This window comes from Erithacus rubecula, assembly GCF_903797595.1.
Source record: "Erithacus rubecula genome assembly, chromosome: 15".
In the NCBI taxonomy this organism is placed as follows: Eukaryota; Metazoa; Chordata; class Aves; order Passeriformes; family Muscicapidae; genus Erithacus; species Erithacus rubecula.
In genome coordinates, this window is record NC_136667.1 from 11,801,108 (window position 1) to 11,812,971 (window position 11,864).

An 11,864-nucleotide genomic window follows, 5' to 3' on the forward strand; every position below is an offset into this window, starting at 1 on the left:
GCATCTAGCCAAGACTTCCAAAGGCTTCATAGGAATTAATGTTCATCTCAGGCTGAAATTCTGAAGGAGGTGGCTGGAAAGTGGGCCTCGATCCTTTGAAAACCCCATCTTATATCAAGTTCTTCTAAAACAATAACTATTGTGTGAATTTTAAAGAAAAACTAGGGTGCTTTTTACTTTGAATTTACATCATGTATAGAAGGCAGCTTGCCTTGATGAGATGATCTAAAGCACATAATGACTGTTCCAGACAGTTCAGGCATCAGTTTACTCGCAGCAAATTCTTCATCTTAGTTCTTGTATTCTAGGCTGCTGAATCCTCTGCTGTTAATGGTTTAAAACAGAAATAAGACCAAAAAGATGTGATGAGTTCAGTCATTATGAGATACTTGTTCTATGTTAGTAAGGTGAAGTATGCTTTAAACTGATGTACTGCAAACAAAACTTGTACAGTTTTCTCTTCACTAAGTTCCATTGTTGCTGTGATTGTATGTTATGGAGTATTAGAACAGCAGAACTACTGTGCTATAGGAGTTAACAAGTTATGGCTGTTAAGAACTGAAATTATTAATTTTCTGAATGGGGTAGAAGCTACAGAATTATTGAGGAAAATGTAAATTTTGTTATGAGACCATAGGGTCTGGTGATATTGTAAAATCTGGCCTCTCCATTGGATCTATTTAAGCTGGTTATGTAGATGTGATAAGCAGGTACAAATCAGCCATGTCTTTGGCTTATACATCTGGGGGAATTAAGATTGTCTTGTTCACAGTTCAGGACAATCCCTTTTCTCTGCTTCGGTTCGTACAACCTTGCTGTAATGGATTAAAAAACCAGGGAAATGCCAAGTGGAAGGGACCTTGAAAAGAGTCTAGTTTAACTTCCCACTCAAATGGGGATTACTGCTCGTACTAGATCACACAAGCTCAGTCTTAAAAACTCCCAAGGCTAGAGCTCTACAACCTTCTCTGGGTGGGCAGTTCCCATGTTTGAGTATCTTTGTTACTGTTGTGGCACATTTGTGCTACTGGCTCTGACATTCTTTGTTTTTTCAGTAGATGCTGATGTTACTGTTTTAGTGTGATAAACTGGTTCCTGCTGATTTCTCATCTGTTTGCTTTGTGCAGATTTTTTGACAGTGTCACTAACAAAGACAGTCCTTTGCCTCCAGCTGTGCAGCAGGGCTCCAACCTCAGCGATACAAAGAGTGACCATCCAAAAGTGGACATCACTGACCTGATCCGAGAGTCAAATGAGGTATGTGTTCTTGTGGGCATGTTTTTGCATCTCCTGCAGTGCTAATGTTTCATGGGCTACTTTGAAACAGTGCAGTTGCATTGTACAAACTAGGGTATAAATTCTGTCTGGATTGGTAGAAATTTGGCTAGTTTGTTCTTTTTGTCCCAGATTTCCATCAGACATTTTTTTCCCTTGCCATGATGTGAATCAGACTATTAATCTATTTGTAGATAGGTTTCTACTCAACCCGCAGGAAGTGAAAGGCAAGCTGAAAGAAATGTTCGCATTTTGCTTTTTCTGTTAACTAGTTTCTTTTATCCGTATGATGGGTCTTTTGTTTTCTGATTCACAGTCATGTTTTTAGTAAAAAATCAGTAGTATATCTCTTCTGAAAAAATGTCCTGACCTTGACACAAAAAAGATTAACTAACTGTAATTTGTACAATTTAGAAACCATCTTCTTTGTTTTGTTTTTTTTTTTAAGAATAGGGTGCAGCTTTTAATGTGGTGAACAATGTAAAGAATCAGAAACTCAGTTTCACTTGGAACTGTCTCTATAGTCTGGGCTAATCATACAAAAGTCTGTTCTGCTGTAGTATTGTTTTATAAGAATATTATAGTGAGGAATCATATTTGAAAACATGCTGTAAGATTCTTGAAAAAAAAATAGTTGAGAGCTCAAAGTGAGGATTAATACTTTCAGAATACTTTCTACTTTCAGAGACCAGATATGGTAAATAATGTATATTGCATTCAGAAATGTAAGTTGAAACTTCCACAGAGCTGGAATCGACTGAAAAAGAGTCACTTTCTTCTGCAGGAGACAGCACAGTATCAATAGTCTTTGATATGGCTTTTGAAAATTGTTTTGGGCAGATCTTTGGAAGTGGATCTTGGAAGATCCATTTCCAAGCTGAGAGTCCTGTTCTAAGGCCCATATCCCAGTTTCTATCTCACAGCTCCTTATGCAAATTATTTTCTTCAGTTGAAGCTAAGTTTCTTCAGTGCTGGCAAGTGTCTCATATTTAAGAACAGCTCAGGCAGAGTAATAGTCAATTTCCTGCTTGGTGAAGGGTTTTATTTCCATACCACCGCAGAAATAAAATAAAACACATTTTGAAGTGGGAAGATTGCTGCAATGGAGGCTTGTCATTCTGCAAATAAGTTGCAAATTATGAAGAAGTGAACAGAGATACTGTCTGTGATACTGTTGTTTATACAGGTGTTCATGAGAGAAATGAGTTTAAGTGAAAAGGTATGGAGTTGAATTTTAAAATGTAGTTCAGTTTCAGTCCTTTAACTCATGCACAAATGCATATACACTGACAGTCTAATCAGGCATGAAGAAGTCATGTTTACCTAGAGAATGGAAGACTGTATAACATTTTATCACATTAAATTAATTCAGATTTTCATTATATATTGCATTTATATTCTTACTAAGGCCATTGCTCAATGTCAGTGCTCAGAAGCCAGACCAGTGAATAAGTTACGATTCAGAGATGCAATTTCTCTCTGCTTCCACTTTGTTTCAAAACCAGAAGAATGTGGGTAACAGTCTCCACAGGAACATACAAATACAGTTCTGGAAGAAAACAGGTTATCCAGTGCAGCTTCCTGTCCAGCATCCACCCAGATCACCCTTTAAAAAGTTTAGTGTTGTTAAAACAGTTCCACAAAGGAAAATCTGCAAAAACTTGAGTCCATTCTAGGGTTTCTCTGCCCATGTGGAAAAATATCAAGTATAACTTGTCTTGGATGTTCAGAAAGCACTATTGAGGAGAGTTGGCTGTGGTTTTCTCTGTAGTTCCTTGTTGCTATTAGGTGGTTGTTCATCATTTACGCTTTCAAGTCTGGTCATAGAATGAATTATAGAATAGTTGGGGTTGGCAGGGGCTTTTAAAGACTATCTAATCCCACCTGCCCTGCAGCAAGCAGGGACAGCTAGATCAGGCTGTTCAGTCAGAGTCCAGCCTCATCATGAGTCTCATCTAAGTGAAAAGAATGAGTGTTGACAGATTGCTCTCCAAAAGGGAGTTGTCACATCTATTCTTTTTCTAGATTTAATACAACCAGTTCTTTTAATCTTTCATCAGAGTTAATGTGCTCAGACTCTTGTCTGTGTTGCAGCTTTTCGTATCAGGTTAAAAGGGTGTTGCTGATAAAGGGACAAACACACTGTGGAAAATCTTCTGGAAGTCTTGCCTAATTTGGTTATTTTTCACTCATTTGTTCTCAGAGTTTGTTATTAGAAATAGTTTTGTCCATGCTGCATGGTGGTCATGGTTAGGCCATGTTTTCCTGATTGCCTGTGCTGCTGAAAAGTGTTTAAAAACATTACAGAAGAGGAGTTGAATCTACTGGATTTCCTCATAAAAGGAAATTGAATTGATTTGACATGGTCTTGATAAACAATGTTGTCCTGTTTTGATCTTCTGGTTTCTGTTTAGATTTTAATTGTTTAATAATTTGTTCCACAATTTCTGTGGTAATTTCTCTGGTAGTTTTTGCTTCCTATCCCACTTTTCCTTAAATGCATTTATTCCCTCTAGTGCTCAGACACCTTTCATGTTCTTCAGAAATTAAAGAGGTAGCCAGGAATGATTCAGAAACTACTTAGCTGATTTCATAATTTCACTAGAGTGAACTTCAGTCCCTGACAACATGTACATCTTAAGAGTTTGCTGCCTTGCAGTAGTAGTCACCACGTGATAGCAGAGTTGGGTATAGAGCCAACACACAGTAAAATCTCTTCCTTTGTCTTCCCACACAGGGAACTACTCCAGTTTCTTCTTTCTCCTTCACTTCCTGAAGCACTTTTAAACACCCTTTTGAAAATTACACTGATTAAGAAGAATGTTAGGGCTCTAATAATTTCTTTTTCCTCAGAGTTTCTGTGTTCTTCCATTGTCCATGCCTGTGTTGTGCTTAGATGCAAGAAAGACAAAAATGCTTGTTTAGATGTGTCTCCCAACAGTTGATTGCATGGAATAGTGTTTTTCTTCTCAGAGATACGGTGATATTTGCTATGAGGATGTTGAGAGCTTGCGCTGCAGGAACAGGCTTTATGTGATCCAGACCCTGGAAACTACAACCAAACAGAATGTGGTGAGTGACTTGGAAGAGTTTCAGCCTTCTTCTTGATAAAATTCATTTGCTTTTGGAAGGTTCTGAGACGAGCTACAGTTTCCAGAGCCAAATATATGATTTTATACTGGACCCCCTCATGTCTGCAGGGTGTCTGTTAACTGAGGCTTGGCCTGTGATGTTTTCAGTCTGTGAATCACAGCATGACCTTCTGGTCTTGTTATAAATAACACCATTGCCAGCCACTTCTAAAGGCCGGCGTATCTTTCACACTTTGTGTGGATTGGAACAGGCTGACCTATATTTCTATCTGCTGATGTTAATTCATTTCTCTTAGAGGCATAGAGCACCACAGAGTAAAATAATTAAGCATTTTTAATCCAGGAAGCAGCACTGAAGAGGTTATTGTAGTACATTCAACAGGGGTTGCTTTTTGTCTTTGTTGTGGGTAAATGTCTGGTAATGTGGCAGTTCTCCATCTGCTTAATTCATCTTTTCAATTCTGACTGCTCAATGAAGGTGGAGGCTGTGAGGAGCTTCCTTTGTTTGCCTGTTTTCTTAAGTGGCACATTTCCAATACCTGATGATAATACTAATCTGTCCACCACTCAGTGCTTCTTTCTGTAGTAAATGTGGCTTGTAGCAACAGAAACTAAATGCTGGTGGTTATGCTAAGGTGGTATTGTTGTATTTCATTTTACAAAACATATATATTGGTCTTATAGCAAACCTTGTTTTTAAAAAGCTGTGATCAATTTTTTTAAATTTAAAAAATGAGTATTCAGCTTCACTGTTGAGAGTAGAACATGCATTTGCCCATTTAAAGGATGCTATATCTTATGTCATTATAAATAATTGAGTTTTATCTCCTGGGTTTCATAGTGTAGGCTCCATGTATGTTAGTAACAGAATGAGGGTTAAGCTTTTCTTTTCTTTGAGAAATTATTTATTTTAATCTATACTGCTCTGATTACTTTATAAAAGAAGTGCTACTCTTACTTCTAATTGTAACATGCGAAAACCTGGAATATGCAACCAGTGTCTGTTAATGTAATTTTAAGTCTCCTATAATTTTTTCTATGGGCTTACTCCAAAAAGGGAAGACACGTTAATTAATTTTTTCATAATTTTGTTTCAGCTACGTGTTGTGTCTCAAGAAGTAAAATTCAGTCCTAGTGAACTTGAAGAGCTTTATGAATTATTCAAGGTAATGTGCTATTTTCCTCACTTACTAAAGAGCCATCTTAACGGTAGAATTTGAAATGGATTTAGTAAATAGAGATAAAGGTTGGACTCCTATATGTTTTACATGCCAGCTGTACTACTGATTACATAGTTAACTCCTCACATCTCTCCCCAAGAGAGACTTCTCGTTTCCAAAACCCTAATGTTTTATCTTTGCTTTGCAGAAGGAGCATTTTCTTTCCTGTTACTGGAGTGTAAATAGTCCTGTCCTGCAACATCACGATGCCAGTCTGCCCTACCTTGAGCAGTACCGGATTGATTGCCAGCAGTTCAGGGTTCTCTGTCATCTCCTGAGCCCCTGGTCTCACTGTGCAAACAGAGACTCTCTGGCCCTGTGGACATTCCGACTGATGGATGAGAACTCCAGCTGCCTTATAAACTTCAAACAATTTGCCTGTGTTCTTGGTATGGCAACAAAGCATACATGAGCACATTCACAAGGCTCCTGGGAATAGTCCTGGCGTGTATCACCTTCCATACACTATACAAAGAGCTAAGGAGACTTAGTTTCTTAACACAGGGTTGAATAGTGGGATTTTTATTACAGACAGAATAATTTCCTCTTGGAGATTAAATTTAAATATGGCTTGGCCATAAATATCTGGAAATTAGGAATGGTCTGATCTCATTGCCCAGCCTGTTTGGTTTATGATAAATCTTTATACTATGTCATCTTATACACAGATGGAGCAGGATGACCAATGCCTTATACTTCTGAGGAACTGAAAGTTTTCTTGGCTCACTGCTCTGTTCCTTTAATCTTGTTTTCAAAGTGGTATAATTCAGGAAACAAAAATTCAAGGGAAATGCTGAGACAGTGCCATATTTCTTTGGTGCTGTGATTTTATTTTAGCAAGTCATAGACATTATTAGTGTTCTTTCATCAGTCTAGGCTAACCCCAGGCTTAGCCACAGGTGATAGTGCTTTCCTTAAGCTTCATATCTAATTATACTCCCTGTAAGGTGGGGCATGTGTCCAGTTCCAACCTCCCTGGGTGGGATTGTTTAGGTTAAGAGGGTGTTTTAAAGTTCGGTCCAGTTGAATAGACTGTCCTTTCCCCTAACAGATACGATGTATAATGGAAGCTTCACTGACAAACTCAAGCTTCTTTTTAAGTTGCACATCCCTCCAGGTAAGTGAGAAATGGTGACATTTGGGGAGAGCTCTCTCCTGGTTTTTGTCATAATTATAACTGCTTTGGTAATGCCTGAGCACCAAGAACCCACTTTATTCAAAAATTTTTTTGCAGCTTTTACTGAAGTAGAATCTCTAAACTCTTCCAAAGGGAATGATCTTTCAAGAGAAGAACTGATCCACTTCAGCCAACTCAGTGGTAAGCTCCAGAGAGTCAGGTTTTGCCTGCACAGTACTAGAAGGAAGCTATTAATTATACAGTGAAAAATGGGGAGCTTTCTTCTAAAAACTAGTAAATCCAGCAAATCCAGGATTTCCCTGTTAACAGAATCCCTTGTGAAGATCTTCTGTAGATAATTACAATTTACTAAAGTTTTGCAGAATTTGTGCATAGCTCATCTGATGGTTGAATTCAAAGGTTCATGGGTGTTTACATGGAAATAGGGAGTGTATTTGGTTGGCTTTTTCAGCATTGTAGGCAGCTTCTTGTGGTGTTGAAGTGATGGCTGTTTCATCCTGGGCATAAAGGAATGGTATTTTCTGCCTCAAGAATTAAAATACCAAATCCATACTTACTTTGAGGCACATAAGTAAGTCTTTGGAAATTCTTTGCTCTTAGACCAAGTGAGCTGGAAAGTGTTTAATATATTTATGGAGTTAGTAATCTGTTTCAAATACTCTTGAAAGCTGTGGTATTTTTATAGGGAAGACATATCCCTTTTTGGTTTTTAAAATCTGCCCAAAGTATACAATATATAGCTACTGTTCCTGCTGCTCTTCAAGTCGTGAACTGTGAACTCTATAAAGATTATTTAACTGATAGCAGTTTCATTTGATCTTCTGCCCCATAGTGGCTTCTATTTTTATAGAAAGTATCCAGATTTCACCATGTGGTTCCTTACTGACCTAATCCATGCTGAGAACACTGTGGGTCTTGCCCCTTAAGGAATGATTTTTTTATAAGGGAAATGTAACATTCATCCTCTTTTCTGAAATAAATAACTTTTTTTTTCCTCAAATTGTAGTTTCATCTGTTGGGGATAATCTTGAAAGGGATTCTTTGAAGAGCAGCCCAGAAAAAGGTAAAAGAATCCATTTGGTAAAAGAATTCATTTGGTAACTGCCTCTTTTGGTGAGTAGAGCTGAGAAAGTGTGTAGTGACAGCATATGTTAAGTAACATCAACCTAAACATGTTGCTAACATTCTATCCTCTTACATAAGTGTAGTTAAGAGAGCAGAAAGGCAAAAGTGAACTCTGGTCCTGTGTAGTCCTTGGCCCACCACTCTGTTGAGAAGGAATGACATGGAACATGCTGGTTCTTCTGCTTATCATCCCCCATAGGAAGCTCTTAGTTCTTGTTTATTTATTTATTTATTTATTTATTTATTTATTATTTCTTCCCCTTCAAAAAGGGAAGGGGAAGGTTGATATTCAGGCATATCTGAAGCAATGGCAAGATGAACTTCTTAAAAAAGAAGAAAACGTCAAGGATTTGCCAAGAATGAATCAGGTAAACTGAGTCTTATTTGAGTCTATTTTGACATGAAAGTTTACCCTTTAAGTCCTGTTACAATATTTCTAAAGGATTTTTAGAATCCCTTTAATTTCAAATCTTCACATCAAATTGTAGCTATTTAAAGCTGCTGTAATGTATTGAGAGAGGGACTTTGAAGCACACACAGGTTTCTCAGGGCTAATCCATGCTGTCATTAGAACAGCTGCACCAGGTGCCAGGCAGCAGCAGGCTCTGGCCTGAGAACACAAGTAGTGAAACAGGACAGTTGTGTTGCTCTTCTCTGAACAGTCTCCTCTACATCTCTCCATAGTCTCAGTTCATCCAGTTTTCAAAAACTCTCTACAATCTGTTCCATGGGGATCCTGAGGAGGAACTGTTGTATCGGGCTATTGCAGTAGTGACCAGCCTCCTGCTGAAAATGGAAGAAGTTGGCAGAAGACTGCAGAGTCCCATGTCACCTCTCAGGAGTCCAGTTACAGAAATGGCTGCTGAAGTGCCCAGAGAGAGGCAGGAGGAAAGCAGCTCTGAGCAGACTGAAGGGAGTAGAGCACACAGTTTGGAAGGGAACCATGAGTGGTCTTTTGCCTTTGAACAGATTCTGGCATCCTTATTAAATGAGCCATCCTTTGTGAGATTTTTTGAAAAACCTCATGACATAAAAGCTAAAATAGAGAGTGCTAAAAATTTACAACTTAAAGCAAGAACCAGAGTGTAATTTTCTTTACATTTGACTCTGAATTAATCACATAAAGTGCTTACAAATGAAGGCTGCACCTATGGAAATCAAGTCTGGTGTTCACATAAGGAATGAAGTTACAAGAATTAGCTTCAAATATCAATTATTGGTATGTAATGTAAATAAAAACACTGAAGCACAGTCACTTTCTTGCATTGTTCATAAGTTTCCCTCCCAAAAAAGGGACTGAATAATAAACTGTCTTTACCATGTTATTAAACCATGCAGCATTGCTTGGAGATACTGAATGTGTACCTGTTGCAAACCTGTCTGAATGACTGTTGTTAGAGTAGGTGCTCTCCAGGTTCTTTTCTCTGTGATAGAAGGAATGACTTTTTCCATTTTCACTTTTAAGGAGTGTCAACAGCTTGGAGGTTGTCTTCCACCTTATTAAGTCATTAGTTATTAGATATTTCCCAATTGCTTCTGTTTGACGGGGTCAAAGCAAGGTGAAGACTAAGAGGCTGTGGTAACACAAGACCATGAGAGGAAGCTGCCCTGCTCATAATTCCTCTGCTTTGATGTTACCCATGGGTCTGGACTCAAGTAGATTCCAGCCCCTCTGTCCCATTTTCATACCAATCCTTGTACAAATACAAGGTGAAAAGGATGGAAGCTTATTTGGTCATCTAGGCTCACAGGGATGCAGAAACTAATACTAGTTGTTTAAAATCAAGGGAAAGCAGTGGCTAAATCTGTCTGACTACATGGTAGTTGTACTTTATCTGGCAAGAGGAGCCATTGTTGGCTTCTTAGGAGCATTTGGATGAAATGTAGTTTTGCTGGTGTTTGGAAAGTCCAAGCACAGGCCATCTGTAGCCAAGTGTTGACTGCTGAGCTGCTTAGGGACAAGATTGCAGTTGCTTCTTTGCCTACCCTGAGTCCATATCTCAACCCAGTAATTACTATTGCTTTTCTATAGCACTCTGGATTATTGCTGCTCTAAAATTTTCTGTCTGTCGGGATTCAAGGCAACAAGAAAACCCTGTTGAATCTGACTTGAAATTTTTAATATAAAGAAAATATGATACAATAGAGATCCTATGGAGGAAAGCTTTGCCAGTGTAAAAGCTAACAAAGACTGACCTTGAATCTTCGGTAGCTGGTGCTAGAAGGCATTTAGAGAAGGGTAAGAGCTTGTATTTTTAACAACAATAGCAAAGTAAAGGGAGAGTCTGTGCTAAACTAGTTTAAAATGTCTGTTTCTAAAGTTTGTATGACAATCTTTCTCTGCAGAGCAATGTTATTTTTATACTGTATATGTTTTCTTAAAGAAGCAGAATGGGGATGGTATCTTTCTGAGGCTTTTCACTAGTGTGAATGAAGAATAAAATGAATTTCTGACTGTGTTACAGGCACTTTGTGAAATGCTATCATTGAAGTTGGTGTTAAATTTATGAATTGTCTCACTCCTCAATATTCTACGGTATTAATGTAAAATAAAGTTGACCGAAGAAGTCCAAAAGCTCTATCATATATGTGGAGAATGAGGAAGCTTTTTTTCCTGAAGCCTTCACAAAGCAATTGCAGTTGATACAATGTTGTGCTGATTTGTATTTTTATGTAAAAAATATAAAAATAATTTATCCATTTATATGGATATGGAGAGGCCACATTATATGACTTTTAAAAAATGTTTTCACAAAGTTGTTTTGAAATACAAAGCAGATGATAATGTTTCTCTAGTCCAGGATGTACCCAGATAAGATTGGATCAGTGAGGAATTCTGCAAATAGCCATGATGAAAATTAACAGAACCTCATGGGAATAGATACAGCTGCCCATATCAAAAGCTTTTGTAGGTTTATGAGAGATACTGTTTTGGTCAAAGCTGTTTACTAATCAAGGTAACAGATATGAAAGTCTTAAAATTCAATTTTGATTGACAGCCAAGATGTGAAGATCTAAGTAGAGAAGATGGTGAAGGAGCTTGCAAGTACAGCAACCTTCTGTTGTTACCTGGTTGTAAAAAGGTGCTTAGTTTGTACAATACCCTTTTCTATTAGTGCCCACCCAAGAGACTAGAGCCTTTGTCAGCTGTGTAGTAGCTCTTGGTCAGATGTCATATCTATGTTTAAGGAACATATATATATCAATACAGGTTTAAGGTGAGAAGTTAGGATATAGAGGGGAACAATAACTTTTATGAACTGCATGGATTTTTTTGTTCAATTTGTCTATATTTTTTTCCCAAAAAGGGTCGTGTCTTTAAATTGTTCCTGTAATACACCTGCAGGCTGATCCAGGAAGACTAGTCACAGTGACCAGGCCTCCAGTCTTAACAGGGTGGAGGGTACAGTGAGGTCACTTCCAGTAGGCTGGCAGCACTCAAGCAATGGCCCAACTGGCAAGGTTCTTCTTTTGGAACCTCTGGATCATGGACTGATTGTTGGGGAGATGTAGATGTAACAAGTGCCAGTGATTTCCAAGAAGTGCAACCCAGAGGTATGTTTGCTGAGGTACGACTTCAGTGTACCATAAGTTGAGCTCTGCTAGTGAGGAACTCTGGAGCTGATGTCCAGTTTTTTCCCTTTTTCCTATTCCAACTCCTTCCATCCCTATTCCAGAGAGGCTGCTAACAAATAGATGGAGGTTTAGCTGGGACTGGTGAAGCTTGAGCAACAGCATCTTGGTCCTTTCCTTCAGTCCTGAAGAGAGATGCTGTTGGGGGTTGGTTTTTTTCTTTATTTTTTTTCCCTCTCCTCTCTGTCTGGATTTTTTTTCTCCTTGACATGCTAGGAGGGCTAATGATAGGGGGAGGCTCCCTGTTTTGGAGTTTCTCTCACAGGGCAGGGAGAAGAGGGGGAACACCACGAGATCAGGGGCAGGTAGAGGAGAGGTGGGGGCAGCTGCTCACTCTCTTGCTGGTTTGGCTCAGAGAAGGACGGCTGCTGGAAAACCTCA

The 11,864-nt window shown here is 38.5% G+C and overlaps 1 protein-coding gene across 4 annotated transcripts in view; it reads left to right on the plus strand.

Annotated features, from left to right (window-relative positions):
* Positions 1–10,436, plus strand: part of TBC1D8B (TBC1 domain family member 8B) — a 28,802-nt gene extending 18,366 nt beyond the window's left edge. Inside the window, exons 13-21 of one of the 4 annotated variants that reach the window (XM_079318567.1) lie at positions 1,128–1,257; positions 4,249–4,347; positions 5,465–5,533; positions 5,736–5,976; positions 6,639–6,704; positions 6,822–6,905; positions 7,732–7,788; positions 8,121–8,218; positions 8,535–10,436. In XM_079318567.1, coding sequence (XP_079174693.1) covers positions 1,128–1,257; positions 4,249–4,347; positions 5,465–5,533; positions 5,736–5,976; positions 6,639–6,704; positions 6,822–6,905; positions 7,732–7,788; positions 8,121–8,218; positions 8,535–8,939 — 1,249 coding nt within the window. In that variant the 3' untranslated portion in view covers positions 8,940–10,436. Of the gene's footprint in view, positions 1–1,127; positions 1,258–4,248; positions 4,348–5,464; positions 5,534–5,735; positions 5,977–6,638; positions 6,705–6,821; positions 6,906–7,731; positions 7,789–8,120; positions 8,219–8,534 lie in introns of those variants that run through there. The other 3 variants (XM_079318568.1, XM_079318569.1, XM_079318570.1) reach the window with 3 other exon arrangements.
* Positions 10,437–11,864: the final 1,428 nt, after the last annotated feature.